The following is a 24,201-nucleotide window of genomic DNA, read 5'->3' as shown; positions in this document are numbered from 1 at the left end:
CAGTCAGCAGTGGAATAAAATGTCTTTCCTACAAGTCAGGAAAGAAAGTTAGTACGCAGAATTGGTAAGTGTAGAAAAACAAATGCCCAAACAGTAGAATTCTGCATGTTGTTTCACATTGTTAGGGCAAACATCCACAGTACAGTACGGCCACTGACAGAGTGGCTTCACATTGGCAATATTGTTCCATGGAGTAACAGTCCTATGAAATTCCCTCATCAGTATTTCTCTATTTATCTAACTCTACAGAATATATCAGCACTGCGGGTTAGCGCTGAGCGTCCTGTAAGACTTCTTGCTATGTTCCATTGTAACAATACATCAGACAAGCGGCTCGGTCGGCATAAACGTATTGCAGATATATCCATATCAGTTTGTTTTGACTACTGAGAGGGAAGGGGAAATTAAAGTACCAAAGCAAAAGATAGTTTGGAGAATGAATGACGTAATTTAAGGGATCCTTGTCAGAAATGTTTGTGCAGTTCATGTGTTTATGTAAGGAAATGAATGCCTTAATCAATGAGCGGTTGAGAGATAATTAATGGGTTGGAAAAGAAAACATTTAAGCTACAGAAAATTAGGTTGTTTTGGGGGGGGGGGTTTATAGATGTGAAGCTTTTTTCTTGTGAAATACTACAATCATTTACCTCTAAAAAATGATTCAAATACAACACACATAAAACTGGTTGCAGCCAGTACACATACATGAAAATGGTGTTGCAAATGTAGAGCAGAGTAGATAAAGTAAAGTATATGTAACTTTGTTTTCAAGAATCACAAGGATGCGTTTACAGAACCAAGGTGGACAAAAACTGAACTGTACTTATAGACCTTTGTCATTGGGTCAAATAGCAGCAAATGGCAACTACACCTCAGTGTACAACATCATATAGCCTGTGTGCAGGAAACACTGTTCCATATATATTAAAAGCATTTTATTAACGCTAAAAACCTGATTTCAGAGTAAATATATCTATTCTACATAGAAAGATTCTTCCTTGAAAGGACAAAAAAAGAGTTTCAACCTTGACTCAGTAATTGCTAGGATATTGAGAACTGCAAAAAAAAAGAAAAAAGATTTGGAAACCCTGGGTTAGTACATGATGATTTACAGGCTCTGCCTCTCTGAAGAAACCCCGCCGACAGGTAGGCCTCTTCGGAACGCAGCATCATTTCAGTCTTCACCCCTCCCAGCCAAACCCCCCCACCCCGGTCATCATTACCTCTCCTCTCCCACACCACATACATCAATCATAAACCCTTGTTGTAGGTCACCATCTTGCAATCTGTTGCCATGGCAATCTCTGGCTCAAGGCGAGACACCTCAATCTGTAAAAGGCAAAGACAGTAGGTTAAATTTTAGCTCTGCCTCTCTCATAGTCTGTCTTTGAGCATCACTTTGACTTTGTAATTAGACGTGGGATGAGACATCCGGAACAAGAGGTGAATACGAGCTTGTGCATTTCAAGTGGCGTATAAGTAATTTCTTCCCAGCTGCTCCCTCAGCCATCTGGCCTCGAGTCGGCTGTATGAGCAGTTGAACTGACGTGTTACTGTACCTGAGACATCTGGGGGAACAGGCTGATGGCCACAGGCAGGGAGAGGCCGAAGGTAACCAGGCACACAAAGCTGTGGACGGGCAGCAACAATCTGCGGTTGCTCTGCAACAATCGCAGCCTACATAAGTGAACAGAGTGGGAAAAGGAAAGCCGTGAGATTTCTGTGTGGATCGATCCCAGATGACTACCCTACCGTGAGCTATTTTTGGATATGGAGAACAATACCACGTGCAGATTTGGGGGAGCTACTTTCCACATTTAGTGGGAGGGAGAAGCTGTGTTTGTGAAAGTTCCAGGTCTGGGTTTAATGAGTCAGAGTCTAGATAATCTCTTTTATTTAATTTCACAATATAAAGAGAAATCCTATTTTTTTTCCATCTATATAAGTACATCAGGCTATATTGTTATATTTTCATATTTCAACATTTTCTCTGGCTGTGACCTAACCTACTACCAAGATTGTAGCTAAAGACTTTAGGGCACAACATATGCTGACACTGGCTCATTACACACACAAATATGGAGAGTATTGTTTAGACCAGAATTAAACAGGACTACTGCCCTATGAAGACACAGAGCAATACTAAAGAGAGGAAGAAGCTGAGAAAAAATGGGTTTTGTGTAGTTATCCAAACACATACATAAAATTTATAAGGTTTTGTACTTGTGAAGGCTTTTATTGAACATATTTCATTTGAATTCAAAGAAAAGAAATAAAAATCCTTTAGATGTTTAGGATGCTGAGATGGTAGTTCCAGCTACCTCCTCTGCTAAGCTAGGCTAGTTTAGATTCAACAATAGAGAAACACGCTCCTTTGTCCAAAGCCGAACTGAAAACAAAAAACTTTCATTCTTACTCAAATTTTCTCAGAATGGCATTCACAGCTCGTTATATTTTAGGTTTTGAGGTTTTTTTTTCTTGTTATGAACATTTAATATTTAAATATCTCAATAGCTTTAGTGTTTCTATAGAATGAATTGATAAAATGAAAATGATGAATGATTAAAATCAAAAATAGTAGATATAGACATATGTGAGATTGGGACTGTTGCTTAGACAAAACAACATAACAATAATATGAACTCAAGCTTGTGAAGAATTGTTTTCATATTTTTGACACTTTACAGATCAAAAGATTAATCAACTAGTTGAGAAAATAAGCCTTATCAGTAATGATATAACTGTTACATGCAGTCTTCTGTACAAACCTCTCTAGGTAGGACATAATGATGGGAGGCAGCACAAAGATTGGCATCGGCAGGACCACACGTGTGAATGCGGTCTCCATGATCGCCTGGGGGAAAAAGATGAGAACATTGTGCACATGCCTCATTTCAAACGCTGCAATGAGTTGGATTTAATTTTCCCTTTCGGAAGATCAGATGGGTGCTGAGCGACAGGAGCCGAGCAGGAAATGATAGATTTTCAGCCACCATCACATTTGAAAAGAGCAGCAACTGTGTTATATTCAGTGCAGTGAAGTAACAAGTATGCTGAGCATGCAAAGAGCCACTCACGTGTCTGGCGGCTATTTTTGAGGATCCCACCACATTCCCATTGTGGTCCAGTACATCAATACCTTCAGATAGTTCATTGTGTCTCATCAGGCCCACATTACAGATGTTTGCACTAGCTGAGGTCAGAAAGAGAGAGACAGTTTTTACAATTTAATACATTTTCACAGAACAGATGAAGAACAGATGCTGAAGGCAAGAAATTTTTCAAAATTCCTTAACTAAGAACAAAGCTTACCAAAACTTTAATACTGTAAAGTTGTCTTTCAGAAGATTCTTGGTGTGCAATAAAACACTTTGAGAACTTCAGTAAAATGAATATTTTAAAGCAAAATCTCATTAAAGTAATTAACAAGCAGAAATATTCAGTGTCATATGAATGAGATGTTGCGATTCCAACCACCAGAGACACACACACACACTAATAATTACCCCCATTTTAACAAGCATAAATGGTCTTTTGAAAACCTACCCACAGCCGGGAAAGGGACAAATCTCTGTATTATCATTCTGGTGGCAGGGCTCAGCTTATTGGCCTTCTGAATCAGCACATTCAGTCCCACCTTTTAAATACAAATAACAAGGTTGATGAAAATTCATGTAACATCAGGTCTGCAAAATGCTTTAAATGCTGCTAATGTTAGGATTTTTACTTTACTGCAGACAAAACACTGGTATTAGTAATAAAACTGTACTGCTAAAACTAAACAGTATTAGTGAATGATACTAAGACAGATCATCGCTAAATTTACAGCTCACCTGCACAAGTACAACTCACAGAAAAACTGTTCAATTTGACATTTTAGTACCCTGATGAGCGGAGGTTGATGTTACGGAACAAAAAGGAAACTCACTGCAATAGAAACAGCACTCGTCACAGCTCCCACGTAGCCTTGTAGAAACTTGGATGTTGGCGTAGGCTGAGGTGGGATAAGAGAGATAACTTTATACAATCAAAAGCAACCAAAATGAATAAAACTGTATTTTTACAGAAGTAATTGAGGAGACAAAAGATCTGAAGCAAAAGGTTTCTATGCCTTTGTTGCATTGCGGTTGGCATAGTTCACACAGGCATTGTGACTTTGGTTCAGCCACTGTAAGAAAGAGGGAAGGAGATTGAGTTAAGTTAAAGATAGATCGATATATATATATATATAGATAGATAGATAGATAACAGTGAGACGTAGAGCAGAGCAGCAACACTTTATATTACAATGTCCCTATTGCATTGTATAACAGATGGGAAAGCACTGCATGAACACAATATGTGCTTGCAAAATGTTCAAAACATATGATTTATGCAAATGGTTTGTATGGTATGTTGGGTACAGTACCTGCCATATAATGGTAGACACCACAGTCTGATTTGGGAGAAGAAGGCCAATGACCTAGATGAGACCAGGGAATAAGAGCTTATTTTTGGCCAAAATAAGTCTAAAGTCTCATTTCGTCTATCCCCAAACAGGACCGTGTAAATGATTATCTGCACAGCCAAGTTAAGTTCTGAAATGCATGATCAAAATGTGCGATTTTCATATGAGACTTACAATTGGTGTTCCAAATGGTACATAACCTGTGCAAGTGAAGAAATGTTGTTGTTGGTCTTTTTTTTTTTTTAATAATGAAAAATTGCTGAGTAACAATGGAGAAACTTTAACAACCTTGGCAAAGATCTTCATCTGAGGTCGTACCTGACATTCGAAATGGCATGAAGATCTTCTCTCCTGTGTCAGGATGAATGATGGCCTGCGTGCAGAGAGCATGACAACATCCTCATGCTGCCAGGGGCCCAGAGGCCTGAATGTATGGACGTGCAGTTAACCTGAACAGACATATGACCGGGGAGTCACTTACCTGCTTGATCTTCTGGGCCTCCCACAGCTGCACAGGTAAGCAGTGCACAGTTAAACAGAAGAACTACAATTAGGTTTACATGTTCTTTTGTTTTGTAGATCCTCAGGAACGCATGTTATAATCAGTTTATATGTCAACGTATGTCAACAAAAACTCGCCTGAAGATCAGAGACCCCGGGTGGAAGTGTGCCATGTTTGTAGTCATCAAGTAGTTTGATGCAAGCTTTCAGCTTTTTCTACATAGAAAGGAGAAGAGAAAAATACTGCAGTTCTTAGTGATGGCAAGATGTATCAAAGTTCTGACACATTCTGGCATATTATCATTTGTTGGTAACGTATTTATCTACACAATCCTTTTTTATCATTTAATAACAGAAGCCAAAGTTCTCAAACGACCAGTTATCTACTCTGTCAGTTTATCGTTTGACTGTTTTGTTTTTCACATGCCAGAAACAGCAGCAAACTAATCATTCTTTCAGGTCCACAAATGTTTAATTTGGCCGCAAGGCCAGCAGCTTTTACAGAACTTAGCGTGAATAAAATCTTACCATTCATTATGTGACACCTGATAATATTCTCTGTTATGAACACATTTTGGCCAGCACCCAAAAGGTCTGACTGGAGCAGCACGAGACAGGAGGGGCAGCTTGTGTTAACACATGAAAATAAATACTGGATGGAAGCTTAAACTTTGCAGTCTTACAGAAAACATTTTACCTCAGACACAAACAAGGTGCTCGGGTCAATGATGTCTATGAAATGTCTCAGACGACCAAGGAATGAACCCTGGAAAAGACAGTATGACAAAGTTAATTATTAATGAATGTAGACACATAATAACAGCCCTCTGTGAATGGATCATTTCACAAGCCTTCCGTAGTCTGAACTGATTCATCACTGCTCACTTTTACTACTTGTAAAGTTTCTAAAAACATTACTTTGTCTACTGCTAATTTGAAAAGGGCATTTATGAATTTATATTGTCACATTAACACATTTTATTGTGTTAATGTGACTATGTAAGTAGGAGCAATTGACCTGTTTATTTTAGATTGTGATCAATCATGAATAAAATATAAAAATTGTTGTGTTTAATGTTTACATCAAACTTCACATAACTTCACGTAATTAAGGCTCTTATTATCAACTGCTGTTACTTTAGGGAAATATGGTTATTTGCTGTCTTGCCAAGAATTTGATGAAAGGACTGATGCCGCTTTCAGATCTGTATCGTAAATATGAAGCTACACTTAGGAGATGGTTAGCTTAGTCTAACATGAGGCTTGAAAGGTGGGGGAAACAGGCAGCTTGGTCAAGTGAATAATCATTTTTACACATTCCTGTACATGCTAAACAGATGATATATAACATGCTGATGTCCTTTAGCAGTGTTGGGAAGTGGATTTTGTGACATTTGAACAGAAGCACACTAGCGGTTTCCGATTGCTTTCAGTCATTGTGCTAAGCTAAGCTAACCGACTGCTTCATATTTAGTGCTTAGTGGGAAAATACGAAAACAAAAATTATAAAAATAAAAATGGGAGTCTTTTCTTTTCTATCCTAACTAAACAATGGAACAATATACAAGTGACATGTAAAGATAAAATGCGCCTTTCCAGATGAACTCTTGTACTAAGAATGTAAAATGTACTAACAATCTTGCTTGGCTTTACATTTACCAGAACACATTCTTCCTGCTTAGGCTTGGAGCTGCTGGTCAAGCGCCCTGTTTTCTGCTCCCTTCACTGTCTTCATCAGCATGCCAGTTGCTAAGTATGTGTGCCAACAGTCTGAAAAGGCCCTACAGCAGTCCATGCCAAGAGTCTCTTTGGCAAACTAGATGGGCGAAAACATGGCAGATTCAATCAGATTCCCTCCGAGACATTTATCAGTTATGAAGGGAAGAAAACACGGTGGAAATACCCCCTCTATATTTTAATTATCTGTTCAGCACTGAGGTCCTAATTGAAATTACAGAAAGCAACATTCAGTCCTCCTAAAGATTATAGATATAAGAAATCTTTCTGTACTGCATGTGCCTTTGGATTTTCTGCCATTCCGCAATCAAATGTCTCCTCCTCTGACAGGCCATATGTGCTGCAGTGCTGTTTTGTAAGAGTGTGGTAGAGACAGGATCCGTGTGAGGAGCATGCTTTAATTATGCATGAGGTTCAGCTCCCTGGAGAGTACACAACAAGGCAGGGATGGAGCGCAGCAGAAAGCACAGACAAACGGAGCACGATTCATGGCGAATCAAGGTCTGGCCTAATTCTGACTGCTTTGACGTGAGAAACTGAAAGTATTACACCACCTTTATCAACCTGACATGAACTTCTGGTTGCAGACGGAAATATCAAAGAGTTCATCAAGGTCGGATAGAAAAGATTTCCAACAAGAAGAAACATACACACACAGTGCATCAGAAACAGGAGCTGGAAACCTAAGGTTGATTACAAATGGAATTTGTGATGGTAATCGCTAAAAACAGGCATTCATATGAGACAAGAGTGTGAAACAATAACCCAGCGTGCTACATGAGAACAAGAACCCCAGAGTCAAACAACATCATTTTATGTCTGTTTGTAGTTTGTGTTTTGTTTTTTATTTGTCTCTTTGTGATTGGTGTGTGTCTCGTTGTTGTCGTTGTATGTCCAATTTGCAAAGAAATTTGATTTTATCAGTACTTGTTTAAAATAACGCAATACCCACATTTGATAGCGTCAAAAGTGTCAGGGATATAAAAAAACAACAACAAAAAAACAGATCAATCAATCAGATTTGAACCCAAGACTGCACAGATTTGCATTATTAAAAATATGCCAATGTGTTCTGTAGCAACACTGTGTGCAGGCTGCTCATAACAAAATGAAGGGACATTTTTTTTCTTCTACTGCGGTAACAAAAGACGACTGGAGTGTTGTATTTTTATACTTGTATTGTATGGAAGTGTAAGATTCCATTCTCAATACAATCTTACGATCTAATCATCAGCTGTTTTGTATCTCTTTGTGACCATCTTGCGTCTCTGTGCCGACACACTGCAGTTATTTTGCGGCATGACTTTCCAACAAGAAATGTTACCTTCAACCTCTTGCCCACGTTCACATAGAGTGCTCAGTTTCACATAAGTTGCCTTCTTTTCATCTTTTCACTCCTGCACGCTGATAATGATTGCATTGATAGCTCGTAACTGTTGACTTATGTACACAGTCTGCGTGTTTACTCTGTTTCGTATCATCAGGCCGCCTCAGTAGTTTCCTTTCCACTGCAGTTTAATGAATGGCTTTGAGGACAGAAGCCTCAGAAGCTGAAATGTAACCAGCTGCAGCTTCCTCAGTTAATGTGCCATCCCAGCCAACGTGAAGGTCACATTATCTTTCAGGGCTGACCAATGCAAATTCATTTCTGAGGACGAAAAAAAATTCAGTAGCTAATGGGCTTCAGATGAGGAAGGACAGCACATCAGTCTCGATTAGGCCTACACGTGGGGCAGCAGTTAGTCTGCAGAAAGCATCATGAAAAAATAAGAAATAAAAAAAACTTGAGGATGATAAAAGTGGGATTAGGACTGGATGGGTGTAGAAAACGATGCACAACTGATGAGCTGTTTTATCAGAAATCTCCAAAAGCCTACACAACATAAATTAAAGATGAAAAATGAATACAGTCACACATTTAAAACAAAAATAAAAAAAAATGATGGCTGCCTTCAAACTGACGCCCAAGATGTGAGCGTCTCGGCTGCAGACCTTCACAGTCTGATATCATCTTTCACGGAGCAGCACTGAGGAAAAGGGTGTGAAATCTGTCAGAGGAGATGACAAACAGCGATATGACACAGCCCAGAGACAATTACCTCCGCTGCAGTCCACATATAACCCGAAACTTCACCGCACCCGCACTCAGAAGTTCATTGTCACTTCGGTTTCATAACAAAGAACCAGATCGCAAATCAAAAGCAACTTTCACGGCAGAGTGTCAGCATCCGGAGCAGCCGGGCTGGAGCGGGAGCAGGGCGGAGGAGGATGGGGCTGTTTTTCCCCCCCGAAAGCCTTAAAAACAAAATGCCATTCATGCATGTTGAACAGAGGATGAAGAGCACTTACCTGATCGTATCGGGGTCTTCCGAGCTGGAAAGCAGGACACGCTGCAGATTCCGCCATGACACCGAACTATTTATTTATTAATGAAGTGAATCATGAACGAATTTTCCAAGTACAGCCAACTACATTCAGTTTGTACCCTAAGTGAAACAACGCGCCGCTGTGCCTGCTGGGATGTGTAGTCTTCTCCATTGCATTAACACTGGCAAAGTTGAACCGCATGACTACACATCCCAAATAATCGATAAGGTGTAAGCTATTGCATAACTGTTCGGATTGATCTTGGAAAAGATAGCAGTTGATGCACCCTTAGGTGTCAGATTAACCCCACTCGTCATCTCGTGAAGAGGTGTGGCATGTCTGGGTAATGATCAGGTTCACCTGATAATCAATTAAAGAAAGAAAGACAACAAAGAGGGGAAGTAATAACCTGCAGCAAAATCAAAGTGTTGTCTCCACACTGGACACTTTCATTTTGCTCTTGTCATATTGATCAAAGTAGGTCACTTTAAGATGTACATCAGTCCTCCACTTCATTATAATTGTGATGCATTAACACTAGCAGAAGCTGCTGCATAATTAGTACTTTCACATTTTGCTGATACTGCCTTTTTTGGTTTTAAAGATTTTGAACGCAGGACTTGTTAATGCAGTATTTCTACAGCAGTGCTGCTATTTTTACCTGAGATATGAATACTTCTCCCACCACTGGAGACAACTCTGGTCTTATGTCTTTACCACTAATGGGACGGAAATACAGCAAAGCTGCTGTTTATTCTGAGAGTTTTCCGACTTCTCAGTCTAAACAGGAAATGAACCAAAATCTCCTGGGTACACAAACAAATGAAAAAAAAAACTGTGCTGTTGTATTTCGCTTTAAAGCAGAAATTAATGTAAGCTGAGATCAATGCTACGACAGAGACAAAGCGGTCAGCAGTGCAAACAAAGTCAACTTGTCGACATCATAAACGCAACAGACTTCATTTCCAACAAAACGATCTCTAATAAATCAGATGTTGTCATGCATTCAAATCCCCAGTGAATTTGCTGCACCAGCATGTTTGGACTCAAACTGTGTAGTAAGCAGTGCTCTCTAGTGGGGGAAAGTAAACACTGCTGAGCATAAATCATTAAAACAGTGGGATGTCATGATTTATTCTCTGCAGTCTAAGTGACAAACCAACAACTACAGGAGCCTAAAAACTTTGATTTAGGTGCACTTTATTTTATCACAGTACAGTACTGCGGTCATGTAAAGCATTGCAAGTAGCTACAGTGGTACTAGAGTGATATTAAAGAATATATTATCATGACAAAAGTATTTTATAGAAATAACTTACAATACTCTTGCTGCAGTACTCTTGACTGCATTGATGCTTGGTTATTCCTACAATAAAATGTTGCTGTTTTGACAAAAAAAAAATTGCAAAAACGTACAACAAAATCTGAAAACGTATTTAAACATTCTTTTTGTTGTGGCGTGTAACAAATAAGAATTTGATGAACACATGTTTTGTAAAAATAAAAAACAAAACAAAGACACAAACTGCATTAAGTCTTTATCCTTTACAGGCTTTTCAGGCTCAAACATGAACACTGGTTTTGCTTATCATAAAGTGTTAAAGCAGAAATAGCTCTTTTTATAGTATACACATTGCAGCGCAGCAGTTTATGATGTGTTGCATTTCTATTTGAAAATATGTAATTGGCTCCAGTTAACCTTTGTGCACTTCGCACTTTGACAGCTGCAGATCTCAGGTTACTTGAGCTAAAACCATATTTTGCCAGAGGAACTACTTCACTCTCAGAAGAGCACATTAAATGCACTTTCAGAAAACGTTTTCTCTCGCCTGTATCTATTTTACGCATGTGTGAAAGCAGTGAGTTTAAAGTTGACTACCTTAAATTATTATTATTACTATACTTTGTCGTTTTCTGTTTGTACCAAATTGTAATAATAACCAGCATGCATGTAATGTTGTGTCTACATCCACAAGGCAGTATTAGCAGTGAGACCTGGATGATATGAGATCAGATTTTGTGGAGTATTTGTTCATCTGTCTCTGGAACAGTAATTCCCACACTTACATAACAACCCTGTGTTTCGCAGCCACTCTTGAGGAAACAGGACTGAAGAGGATCATACATCATGCGCAATACACTGTACACATATTGGCACTGTTGTCACTTGTGTCTGGTGCGCACTTGTAGCAGAGTGGGTGTCTGCTCCATGATCCGCAGCAAAAGATTATCAATGTAGTCCTCCAAGTCTCGAACCTTTAATTTGACCTTCTTCAGCTCAGCCTCACATTTTTGCAGCTGCGCCTCCTGCTGCTCGGAGGCTGCCTGCTGCTTCTGCATGTCCATCTCCTGCTGCAGCAGCAGGGAGATCAGCTCCATGTTGGTCAGGTGCTGGTACTGCGCCAGCTGGTCTACTGTCACCTCCTGTGAGAGAGGGAACAGAAACAGTGCAGATGAAGCCACACGTACGTGCGGTCGCTGCCTTGCTGAGGTTCCAATGAGAAGACATTCTCATATCTGTGCATCTGATATGGGGCTACAGCCATCAGACCCTTAGCTTAGCTTAGCATAAAGACAGGAACAGAAAACATCCCCACTACATGATGCTAACACCACCATGCTTCACAGTAGGTGGTATCGGCCAGGTGATGAGCAGGGCCTGGTTTCCTCCAGACGCGACGCTTGTCATTCATGCCAAAGAGTTCAATCTTTGTTTCATCTTTGTTTCCAGCAACACTGGAGCTCTGTCAGTGACCATTGGTTTCTTGGTCACCTCCCTTACTAAGGCCCTTCTACCCCGATCACTCAGTTTAGTTGGACGACCAGCTCCAGGAAGAGTCCTGGTGGTTACAAACACTTATGGATTATGGAGGTCAGTGTGCTCTTTGGGACCTTTAATGCAGCAGAAATCTTTCTGTACCCTTCCCCACATATGTGCCTCAACACAACCCTGTCTTGTAGGTCTACAGACAATTCCTTTGACAACATGGTTTGGTTTGTACTCTGACATGCACTGTCAACTGTGAGGGCTTATATAGACTTGTGTGTGCCTTTCCAAATCACTCCCAATCAACTGGATTTACCACAGGTGGACTCAACTCAAGCTGTAGAAACCTCTGAAGGATGATCAATGGAAACAGGAAGCACCTGAGCTCAATTCTGAGTGTCATGGCAAAGCGTGTGAATACTTATGTACATGTTACATTTTTTTGTTTTTCATTTTTAATAAATTTGCAAAAGATTCAAGAAAACTTGTTTCACTTTGTCCTTATGAAATATTTTGTGTAGAATATTGAGGGAGAATTTTAATTTAATCCATTTTGGAATGAAACTGTAACATAACAAAATGTGGAAAAAGCGAAGCGGTGTGAATACTTTCCGGAGGCACTGTACTGGCCAATTTTCTTTGCTCAGTCTTTGTTGTATTATGACTGTAATGTGACCAGAAACAACAAATGACAGTGAGTGGTACTGGCATGGCACAGATGTTATCCTCGCCACAAGACCAGCATCTTGAGAATTATTATGTGTTATACATAGATGAAACAAAATAACTCTGTTCATTCTCAGGTTACATTTAAGGAATCAGGACCTTGAATGTCCTTTCTGCTTTAATTTTCCCTTAACAGCATCACAATCCAGCCATATCACCTTCTTAACTGTCATGCTGATACAAAAATAGGGTTGCAGGAAGACTAGAAACATAATTTTAGGGCATGAAAAGTCCAATCTGGGTCAAAGAATTATATCACACTTGAGAGAAGTCATGGGATCAGCATTTCTCTCCCTGGTGTTGAAAGCAACCACAGTCTAACAGGGAGCTGCAAGTTAGCAGCTGCAATGCCATCATGCAGTGGAGGATGAAGTCCTAAAAATCTTTTCCTTAAGTAAAAGTACTAATACACACAGCGAAAATACTCTGCAACAAGAAAGCCATTGATTGGTTGGTTCGAAAATAAAAAATCTGAAAATAGGAAGAAATGCCTTCATAATTGATTTGTCCAACCAGAAGCCCAAACCTCAACAATATTACAAACAAGTTGAAACTGTCATTGTTTGGAATTGTTTTAGGAGGAAATCAGCAAGTTTTGAGAATATTTAACATACAATGTTTTGGTAAAAGGCATAAAAATCTCCTATAGAGTTACATAGACTGAATGTGAAATTTTCCAAACGATTCATAAAGGTGCGTTGAGTTGTGCTTTTTGTTTCACGGTACCTGACTCCTCTCAGGTTCTGCTGAAACTTGGTGAGCAGTGCGTCCAGGGTGGATGGTGGATTTCAGCTTCTCCAGAACTGAACGACCCTCCTTCTTCTCCGACTGGCTGGAGGTTAATGGCTTCACTGGATGAGATCTGCAGAGTAAAGAGGTCAGCACTAATATTTCAACACAGGTATACTGTAAGTAATCTTGTATATGATCAAATACTGACAAGTTACTGTATTCAGCTCATTCAGCAGTTAGAAATGAACTTCAAATACACTTCCTGAAAAAGCTCAACATATCAAAGCAGATCAGATGTTTAAGGAACAAGTTTGCTAAAAGGCGAGTGCACTGAGTCACTGCAGCTGGGGGATGAAATCATCTTGAGGGGAGCACAGGGGTGACCACAACAACAAATGAGTCAAGTTAATGTTTAGAGACAGAAAATCAGTGTAAAAGCTAGAATTCAAAACAAGCTACTCTGTGATCACAGCAGAAAAAAAGTTTTTAAGATATCACTTGTTTGTTTTTTTTTTGTTTTTTTGTTCTATACTCAGTGTTTATTTGTTTCCAAGCTAAAAAACACACAACAAAAGGGATTGTTCACATCTAAAAAGCTATATGACTCTGACTGAACCCAGGTGTGCTACTAAACAACAGTAGCAACACAACAAATAAATATAATTCCTTTAATTGTTGAAACCTCTGCATCCACAAGGGCTTTCACCACAGTCAGTACTTATTCTCATGTTTACAACATATGTATAAGTATTCCCCTTTTATTCTTTTAATATAATATATCCCTTAAGGAGAAAAGACAGTTAACTTTCACCTCATACTTGTGCTTATAAGACTATTTGTATAAATTGGCCAAAGTAACAGCAAAAGCCGAATTTAAGTCCAGAAAAAAATAAGAAGATTACAATAGCCAACAATAAACTGAATAATGAGATGAATAACAAAAATAATGAAGCAAAGCCAAGAACAATGCAGCAGGTATCATCCAACCACTTTGGATGATGGAAAAGACACAACTCAAAAAGGCATCAATACATTCAACAAGCCAGAGCAACAGTAAAGAGAGCAACCTGAGCCAAAAAAAAAGAAAAAAATATATATATATACTTGTTTTGACTGGAAATCTGGTCTGTTAATCCAAACTACTACAGCTTTTAAAAACCTACATATTTCATATCCTAATATGATGTTTCTCACCTGCTCTCCTGATGGGGCAGGTTGCTAGCTGGCTGTGTCTCCTCAGGCAAAAGTGTGTGGCGTGCATCGACCAGGGGCTGGTCTGAGGTGGAGGTGGTGGAGTAGGAGGAGGTGTGGGGGGCCACAGCCAGAGCAGTGCTGGCTCCAGCACTGGGCCCCGTGCTTGAGGGACGTAAGGAGGGGCAACACAAAGGACTAGGGTGGAGTATAGCCAGAGGATCAGCTGACAGGGACGGTGCACAAGGGACGGAGGGAGAAGAGGGTTCAGGCTCTTGCAAAGACTGCCCAATCTTTGACTTTGAAGGGGTTCGTGAGTCTGGTGCTACTTTTGCATGAAGGTCTTCAAAACTGATGTCAGAGGACTTTCCTGTCACACATTTTTCTGTCAAAATAGAGGTGTTGTCTTTTGAAGATATTTGTGATGTTGAATTAGACTCACTGTGATGTGTTTTGATATCTCCTTGCAAATCTGTTTGTTTATTAAATGCCAGCAAGGTAGAAACAGCTGATTTTGTGGGTTGGTATGACAATGGTCCTTCACTGATTCCTGAAATATTTTGAACGAGGGACAACAGCTGCTCAAACTCTCCATCTCCACTTATGCTTTGGTTGTTTGGGCTGCCACTGCTGTTCTGTCGGGACACTCCTTTTGGTCTAAAACGTGCACTAACCACTCCAGAAAACGACTCCTTCTGGTTAAGTGTGCCTATTTTACTTTGTGGGTTTCCATTATCATCAAAGTCCTTTTGACTCTTTTTAAAATCATCAAGACTTGTTGTTAAATTTGCACTGGATTCAAGATCAGGTGGATTAGATGTTTGACTTTGTGACGACAAAACAGTCATCTGACTGCTGTTTTGCCTGGAGGTACCATGTGGTGCCGCATTACCCAGTTCACAGTGGTGGCAAGCCTGGCAACTGTCCTGGCAAACTGGGGAGAGTTTGCACAGTTTGTTAGACGAGTTATGAGCAGTTATTTCAAAGGAAGAGTTCATCTGAGGTATGTAGGTGTCTTTCAAAGTGAACATATCCTGTGGCGTGGTCTCTACATGGCAGGCAGTGATCAGTGAATCTTCTGATGGTTTCAGACATGTCTGGTCCAAACTGTTCATGCCTTTGAGACTGTCAGCTACCTCTGATTGAGAAGAACCATCTGAATCAATAAAACTAAAATCTGAATTGTTCACATTCATGTTCAAATCTCCTAAGGTTAGTGAGAAAGACACATTATTGTTGATGCATGTGGTTTCAGGTGGATTAGACTGTGTCTCTTCTGTTGGAATGGTTGTAATATCTAATTCCTTCTTCAAATCTGGCTTTGAGGGAGCAGTATATGACAACTTCAAAAGATCTGCAACTGACATCTCACTATCGAGAACCGTCTTAGGTTCTGGGTTCATAGACGTGATCTTATCTGTAGAAGTATCTTCATCATTCATGGACAAATGATGACTGTTTGCTTTGGGTTGTCCATAGTTTCCTCTACATACACGTCCATACAAGTCTTGCTCAAACAACATCCCTCCCCAGCAGTCGGGCTCATCTTCCAAGGGTTCGTATTTGAACTTTTTAAGCTTTTCTTCAGACATGAATTCCGGTGACGTAGCATTTGTGTATTGCTGAGAGTTAACACTGAGGGTGTCAGAAGCCTCACTGCTCATGTGCGGGTCTGGAGATATACTGTTTCTTTTACATTGTCCTTCTCTTCCATGCTGCAGCGAGGCCACGCCAGTCTGTGAGAGGAGGTAGGCTTCTTTATGGACAGCTAGCTCTTGGCCTCTGTGCAACCAGCCATCAGAATAAATCTCGTTCACTGATGTTCTTAAAAGTCTCCTTGGAGGCAAAGGTGGTGGTTTTTCTTCACACATTTCCAGTTCTTGAGCGTGACTATTGCTATTTACTGGAAGGTGACCATGTCTATGAGATGAAGTTGGACTGATTCTCAGCTGTTTCTGAGGAAAACTCCCCTTAGGTGAGTTGAGCCTGCTAGAGGCAAAGGCATCAAATGAGTCATCCCATTCTCCTGTATTCTCTGACATGGAGCGGGAGGCTGAATCATTAGGTGTGACTGCCTTGGGGAGCAATGCGGGGAGAGATATCTGTCTAGTTACAGGCCTGGGACGCTCACGTTTTATGGAAGACGTATTTGTAAAAGTAGCATTGTGAGCAGGACTGGGTGTGGAAGGCTGGGGGGATAGAGTAGTGTAATGAAACGGGGATGAGCCAGAAGATGAGTAAGGCGCAAAAGGAGGGGACCTCTGTGACTCTTCAGCTACGAGCTCCTCAAAAAAAGGGTTGCGTTGCATACGTGAGGGGAAAGGGTTGGAAGGGGAGATGGGAGTCGAGGAAGGAGAGGGAGAGGGGGTGAAGGGATTGGTGTGATTGCAGTCATCAGATGACACATGACCAGAGGGGGAGATAAAGGGAGAGGGGTACTGAGGGGGTACAGGGGAGCGAGGAGGGAGGGGAGGGGGTACATCTGAGCTGCTTTCTACCTTAGGAGAAACTTCCAGCCTGTAGAGGAAAATAGGGCACAATAACTTAGCTTAGTTAATGATGTGCCAGGTTACCAAATGGGGAGCATCTTTCTTACACAAAGAGAGAAGACAACCAAAATATAAGCTAATATTCCACAACAAAGTGGGACATTGTTTAGTACCTAAAAATACCTCAAAATTTCAACTAACTGTAGATATAAAAGCTGGTCAAATGAATATTCATGAAAACAGCAACACAAATTTAATCAAAAAAGCAAAGCACAAACATCAAACAAATAATAATCAAGCAAAAAAAAACAGTGCAGCCACTCAAGGCAACTCAAGATCTACATAAGCAGCAGTTCTGTTGGGTGAGCTCATATCAACATGAAATGATTGTCTGCACATCCTTTTGAGAGCTATTCTAAACCACAGTGATGTTGCATCTTTAATAGAGAAATGTTGACACACACTGGTAAAGAAAATGGAAATGTGTGCTATTTGTGGAATTTATAGCATGAGTTAATGATACAGCATGGTTGTAATGGAGAAAAATAAATCACTTCCATTTCAAATTGTCAAGGAGTAGAGTTAACAGCACTTCCAACTGAATATAGGCCTCCCTGGTGCCTGTTGTTATGCATAAATAGAAGTACATTCATCAAATACTGTGGAGCCCAGAGGTAAGCCTGTAAATGATCCTGACTCACCTTGGCTTGTTCTGGGAGTCACCCGAGCCAAACCAGCCTCTGAGCCTCCCCTCAGATGTTGAAGCAGCCTGGTTCAGGTCTGACTTAGCCGGGAGGGAATCACTCCTCCCTCCTGAGAATAACGTCTTTCTTAGCTTCCTCCCTTTCTCAGGTGATTCAGAAGTAGAGGAGATGCCTGGCACCACTGCCTGCACAGGGTGAGCCATTATCTGAACTTGTTGAACTGGTGGAGACGATGCCTGGTTTTGCTTTTCTTCCTCCTTTTCCTCTTTCTTCATCTTGTCAAAGGACCAGCGTCGGCCCTCTGCAAAGGAGCCTTTGTCCTCACTTCTCTTGGTGAGGTTCTGCAGGGAGCGAGAGAGCGGGGAGCACTTCTCCAGCAGGACCAGCTTGGACGGGTGGGCTCCTGAGCTCTTTGGAGTGGTTGGCTCAGAGTCATAGACATGGCTTCCATTTATACACAAGGAAGACTTGGACTGAGTCATGGTTTGACCCTTGAGTGACTCCACTGCAGGATTTGTTCGAGGGAAGGCTGTTGTGATCTTACTAGCTTCATCGCTGAAGGCTCGCTTGTGTGTGAGCACCTTTGTGGCGTGCTGGCTGGTGAGCACTGTTGGAAGGAAGGAAGAACTTGGGTTATGAAAAGAAAAATGCAATGTTTCAAGTCTCCATCGTTTTTATTTGAACAATAGGCTATATCTGTACATTGAGGGAGATGATGGTCAATTCTTTGCTATCTCTTATTTAAACTTTTTGCCCAAAGCATATCACACTTGAGGTTGTTGCGGTCATTGTGTCAGACCGAAAGAAGGCGACTATTCAGTCAAATGAGAATTGTTCACCTAGCACCTGGCCAAAAAGCTTTACTTCTGGGGTGTGCAGCCCACTGAACATCTAAATAAGTGCTTCTCCCACTGGATCTCCCTGTAAGTTCCTGACTCAGCCCATAGACTTTGATGTCCTCATGGATGTCCTCATAAATATTTTTTCTTGGCTCGAGGGAGGTTTCACAAATATAAAAAACTCCATAGAAAAATTACTTAAAAATCATATTTGAAAAAGTCCTAAATAACCTTAATTGCAGTTTAAGGTGTCCGGTCAACAGTTTCACAAACGTCTCTTTTATAATAAAAGATTCTTTAGGCGCCTTGGGGGAAAGCCGGAAAGAAACCTGAGTGCTGCCCTGTTAATGCTATTTACACATCCGGCAACATTAGCATTTATCCTATTTGTGGCTATTTGACATATCAGAATCAGAACCAGAATTCCTTTATTTATCCCCGAGAGGAAATTCTTTTTCGTACAGACATTGCACTTGCAGTTTTCTCGACCAAGAAAGAAAGTGAAAGATATAAAAATGGGATAAACAACAAGATAAGTATAAATCTAAAAAAAAAATACAGGTATTTACATGTGTATGAGTCTGGTATATGTATATGTATATGTAAGTCCATTTTTCAGTCTAGTTTTAGTTTTGTTTTATCTTCCACCAACTACTGTGGGAATCTATCTCTTAAGCTTCTGTATGCTGACTAACTTTGTCTTTGTGCCTTTTGGTGCGAGGCTGGTAGAGAACAATCAGTTTATCAAAGCTCCTTTTTGTTGAAAACGGCTGCCTTTTGCAGATAGAGCCAAGCTTAGTGAGAGCTGAGAGTGAATCAAAGAAAAAATCTGTTAGTGCAGCTTTAAACACGACGCTCCAAAATAAACTGCAAATTGCTATTGCTAGTATCAGCAGTCAATGTCAGCTAATAAATAGGCACAACAACAAACTGCAGTACAGAGATGCCTCCAGTGAAACACATCCACGTCAAAATCAGACTAGGAGAGGAACTGCAACAACACTGTTTAGGAAGTCGGAAAGTCCTAAGAGGTGAACATGTTGGGGTTGAGTTGTGGGTCCCACACGCAGCCTTCATCCAGGAGTGAAGGAACACGTGTCGCTGACCTTTTCCTAGACCTAACTATGTAGTTTTTGTGTCTAACCTTAACCAAAGGGCCGTTTCACGTTAAGTATGCATTAGAAAGGCTCTCTGGCAGGAAGGCATTGTGCGTTGGCCATAGACACAAAGGGTAACTCAATTTTCAGACAGATAAACCACTCTGAATGTGTGTATGTGTGGTTTTAATAGCCAATGTTTTGATAAAACACTAAAAACTGATATTGGTAGCCTCACAATTGAGTGGTATTGGGACAGGCTCTTACCTGTGGTGGGTACAGATGGAGGGGTCACTATTTCCTGGGGTTATATAGAGTTCATCTTGTTTTGGGGTCTAAAACAATAATCATGCTTATTGACTAAGTTGCCCTTAAGACTGATGCTTTATTCGGAATTTTTCATTTATGAATTGTTTTATTAGGTCCCAACTGTACCAACCAATGCTATAAAACACAGTGAGAAGCTTTGATTTATTATCAGGCAATACCAACATACACCAGCCTTCAGGTCATACACAAATAAATAATTTCAAACCTCACCTTTTTTAGCTAAGTCTGTCTCTCCAAAATGGGTGTCCAATCTCACTTTGCTAGTGTAGATGGGAGAGCTGGGAGGGTCTGACAGCAGATCCAGACTAGGTGGAGGGCCAGGGTTATCACTGGCAATGGAAGACACACTACTCTCTGAAGCCAGAGATGAGCACGATCTGGTGTCAGACGACTTGCGCAGCCTTCCTTTGAAGAAATCTTTCACCTTGCTCCTCTTCTCCTCTGCTATCTCCACATCTGACGACTCAACTGCCACACTGCCCTCCTCTCCAAACGGTTGCCCCAGGGATCCAGACAGGGCGGCATAGCGGCCCGGCACGATGGCCGAGGAAGACTCCATGTCTCCTCTCTTCCTCCCTGTGACGCGATCCTTGAGCTTGCCAAAAGCAGAGCGAGGTTTGTCCTTCATGGTGAGGTCGAACATGCTGGCTGTCATGTTGTTGCGAGTGAACTGGACTGTTACCTGAAGTTCACCACGTTCCTTTTCCTTTCTTCCTGCCTTAGAGTTGAGTTTGAGCCATCTGTGGCCATAAGCGAAAAGAGACAAAAGTGAACAACCACACTGACAGTCAATCCTACATCACTGCTTAAAATAAATATATTATTTTAGCAGGATATCTGAAGTGTAGTGGAATCTGTTTAAATCAAAAAATCAGATTCTGCATGTGTTTTCTGGCCAAAAGGAATAACAACAAAAACACTGAATTTCTTTTGGCAGTGCATTCCACATATTACATAATGTGGAAATACTGCTCAGGGATTGTACTCAAAATCTTCAACAAAAAACTGTTTTACAAACCTCAGAGCAGGAAACCACCACACAAATTCCTCCCACTATTTGAAGAATCAACCAATGAAATCCTCTGTGTGCTCCTGCCTCCTAAATCCTTTGAGTGGACCAGAGAAGGTGTTGGAAAGCCAAAACTAACAGCAGGAATTCAGAGTTTAGCTGAGCACAGTGAAGGCAGAGGCCACAATTAAAGCCAGATGTGTTGTATTGTTTTACTCTATTCTGCACTTCAGTGTTGACGGTGGAAAAGTTTCACGTGTTACTGGTGAGTCCAACGACTGCAGCATAACTGTCAGGCAAACTCAGTAAGATTCAGAGCCACATTTTCAGGATACATTAAAACAGTAAACAAAAGAGATTTCTGTTATTTCATGTAACTCAGTCTCAGAAGGTTGCAATTTATCTGAATGAGAAATTATTGCAATGATAACTCAAAGAGTTATTCTAAAATCATATAAAGCTAAACAGACGTGTGCATCTGTTAAATACTAGTTCAGTGTTTAATTTATCCTCACTGATATCAATAGGAGGGACAAAATTAGAAACATCTCTTAATTCATCTGTTAAAGCCCTCTTAGTTAATTATCATGCACATGCCACAAATGATCAAACCTTTTTTCCATACATCTACTTCCCTGCAGTTTTCAAAGATGGATGTAATGAACAAGCCCTCATGCCTGCTCACATCTTTTTATACCTGCGCATTAGTACCGAGTTCGCTAGCTTTGCGTTTCCGAAAGCCACAGCGGATCTCATCTTGTTTATTTGCAGTGCTTTCTGGGAAGTGCTGCAGTAGTAGCCCAGTAAAGGACATCAGACTAGACGGGCAGAATTTAAGGAGTCTGTGCACCCTTGGTGTTCAGGCTTTAGCAGTTTTGTGTCATGCTGCAACACTTGGATTGTTTGTGGAAGGTGATGAGTAACGTCAGCTGCTGTGTTTTGAGTAGCATAAGCACGTGGTGGATAATCAGTGTGCTGTGAGACTGTCAAAGCAGGTGAATGCAGAAAATAGTAGGCTATAAGATGAACTGCATTATCTGAGAAAAGAACTTGCATGAGATAATAAATAACCTAACTGTATCCTCAGTGGTGACCAAGAACAAGCAATCAAGTGGTGTGCTTCAGTACAGCTTAGAGGTACTTTACGTGAGTATTTCCATTACTATATACTTTTACTCCACTACAATTTGGAAGCCAATACTGGACATTTTACTGCACTACACGTACAGTATTTGACAACATCAGTTATTGGTGACTTTTGCAGATTCAGACTGTCAATACACAATATAAATTATTATTAGGGATTACACTTACCTGCAGTATATGAAGTAGTAAAATATAGCTCTACCTTTGTGAGGTGTAACATTAAGGATGTTTACATTTTAATGCATCAATAATCTAATTATAACCCAGTGATTTTATTCTGCCATGGGCCATTCTGTACAATGAGTACTTTTACTTTTGATTCTTTAAGTCTATTTTTACTTTTACTTGAGTTAGATTTGAAATGCAGGACTTTTACTTCTAAGAGTAGTCTATTTCTACTGTGAGTAGTACTACTTGCTACATTTACTTAAACGAGATATCTGAGTAGGATGCATTAAAAATTAAAGAATAACGTACTCATCTCGAGGACACAGTCCGTCCTGAAATATCTTATCGAGAGGAATGATGGCTTGACCGAGAAACACGTCAAGTCCGATGAGCACCCGGTGCATGACGGTGAGGACCAGGTCCCCGCTCCCAGGGGGGTAGGCGCTCCGGCCGCCGTCCTCCAGGATCCCAGGGAGCAGCTCGAAACAGCACTCCTCGTTCCACTGGGGCACCTCGGCCTTCTCCACCAGCCCGGTGGTGTATTTATCCTTCCCCACCTGGATGATGGTGTAGAGGTAGCGGCTGCCGTGCTTGCCCTTGGTTCGCAGTCCTCTTGCGCGGAGGACGGTGACATTCACATGAGTGGGCACCCATCGCTGATCATCGTCCAGATCTATCAGTGACATCATCTTGCACCGCTTCACAGGGGCGCAGCTGCTGCCTACGTGTCCCTTAATGAATAACCGCGGTTTCACTTCTTAATCAATTGAAATGGAAATCATCTCCTTTGCGCCGAGTTTCCGCGCTGCGCAATAACACCTCTGCAGAATATCTCCAAAGTCCCCCGAGTCTCTGAGGGTTTACCCGAGGTCAGTTTTCACACAGCAGACCGGGCCTGCGATCATCAGAGTGAAGCTCAGCATGCCATTCCCAAATTCAATCAACGCAAACCAAGTTAAGCGAGCTGCGTGCGCTGCCTGCTGAAACCCACCAAGTCCACCGTCTGCAGGCTACATGTCGCATCAGTTCACTGTCCGGAATCTGCTCATTGTGCTCACGACCCGCCCTCCTCCAGAACGCCAGGCCCGCATACAGGGAGCGAGGTGCCGCACAATTAAAGAGAAACACCAAGTCAAAGCTGTGTCACATCCACCAGCGGATCTGCACGCAGCCTGCAGCCTGCAGCCTGAGCCACACGCCGTGCTGTCCTGTCAGACCCATTCAGCAGCTTGTCGGGGTATGAAACAGCACAAAATGCGCTCACTGGACTTTCTGGGCGGAACCCGATGACAAGATGAAATATTTTCCACCTCATCCTGCTGATTCTTTGACTTCTAAAATTATTGTTTCCAAACGCAACCTCTGGGGGATAAAAGATGTCTTGAGACATGCAGTATTGGCGCGAGCAACGTGTAAAGAAAACCTATGAAGTAATAAGACACAAAGGGCTCTTGGACACATTAAGCGTATTTTAAAATTAATTGAAAAATAACACAATTTATTAAAACTGTTTTAATGCTGAGCAGTCATTTCTAAATGTGTGGACACGTTTCGGTGTAGCTGCTATCCTGTCTCTTCGTGGACGTGTTTATCAGTCCTTCACTGACACTGACCGGAGAACAGCTTCCTTTGCTGGGCTACATCAGCTGTCATTCTCCAAACTACAACGCCATCTGGTGGAGATCAGCGATAGGTCCGTCTGAGAAGACTGGGGACAAAAGATGGCAAGTAAATGCTGTCATACAGACCCACGGGAGGTCTGTACTGAAGGCTCCCAGGTGGAGAGCTGTGGTCACATCCTCTTATTTCTGTCTCATTTAACAGAACATATCAGCCACCACCAGCTATATGAAATATCTGCTGTCTTGCTGTAACATGGACACACACTTTCCTTTGCCAAAACTGCCAGTTTTACTTAAGGAAAAGACATAAGTACTTCTTCATCCAGCAG

General features: G+C 41.2%; 2 protein-coding genes across 3 annotated transcripts; both read right to left on the bottom strand.

Annotated features, from left to right (window-relative positions):
• Nucleotides 1-1,206: 1,206 nt before the first annotated feature.
• Nucleotides 1,207-9,346, bottom strand: sfxn5b (sideroflexin 5b). 2 transcript variants are annotated; one of them, XM_046406565.1, is made up of 14 exons: nt 9,035-9,346; nt 5,646-5,714; nt 5,087-5,164; nt 4,929-4,955; nt 4,736-4,820; nt 4,622-4,647; nt 4,409-4,462; nt 4,112-4,168; nt 3,929-3,994; nt 3,547-3,637; nt 3,078-3,193; nt 2,769-2,854; nt 1,560-1,677; nt 1,207-1,329 (listed from the first exon to the last, which is right to left on the bottom strand). In XM_046406565.1, the coding sequence occupies exons 1-14, from the start codon at nt 9,089-9,091 to the stop codon at nt 1,252-1,254; spliced, it is 1,008 nt and encodes a 335-aa protein (XP_046262521.1). In that variant the 5' UTR covers nt 9,092-9,346; the 3' UTR covers nt 1,207-1,251. The 2 variants fall into 2 exon arrangements, with proteins under 2 accessions (XP_046262521.1, XP_046262522.1); XM_046406566.1 differs by having other exon boundaries at nt 4,766-4,820; nt 9,035-9,344.
• A 795-nt stretch (nt 9,347-10,141) lies between these two features.
• On the bottom strand, nt 10,142-23,910 carry LOC124068366 (rab11 family-interacting protein 1). The gene is made up of 6 exons (XM_046406564.1): nt 22,560-23,910; nt 20,138-20,667; nt 17,659-18,268; nt 14,472-16,985; nt 13,272-13,407; nt 10,142-11,476 (listed from the first exon to the last, which is right to left on the bottom strand). Exons 1-6 carry the CDS (start codon nt 22,937-22,939, stop codon nt 11,216-11,218), a joined length of 4,431 nt encoding a protein of 1,476 aa, XP_046262520.1. The 5' UTR covers nt 22,940-23,910; the 3' UTR covers nt 10,142-11,215.
• Between the last annotated feature and the right edge of the window lie 291 nt (nt 23,911-24,201).

Source organism: Scatophagus argus, chromosome 12 (genome assembly GCF_020382885.2).
Source record: "Scatophagus argus isolate fScaArg1 chromosome 12, fScaArg1.pri, whole genome shotgun sequence".
Classification (NCBI taxonomy): domain Eukaryota; kingdom Metazoa; phylum Chordata; class Actinopteri; family Scatophagidae; genus Scatophagus; species Scatophagus argus.
Note: the sequence above shows the minus strand (reverse complement) of the source record. Positions and strands in the feature narration are given on the sequence as shown.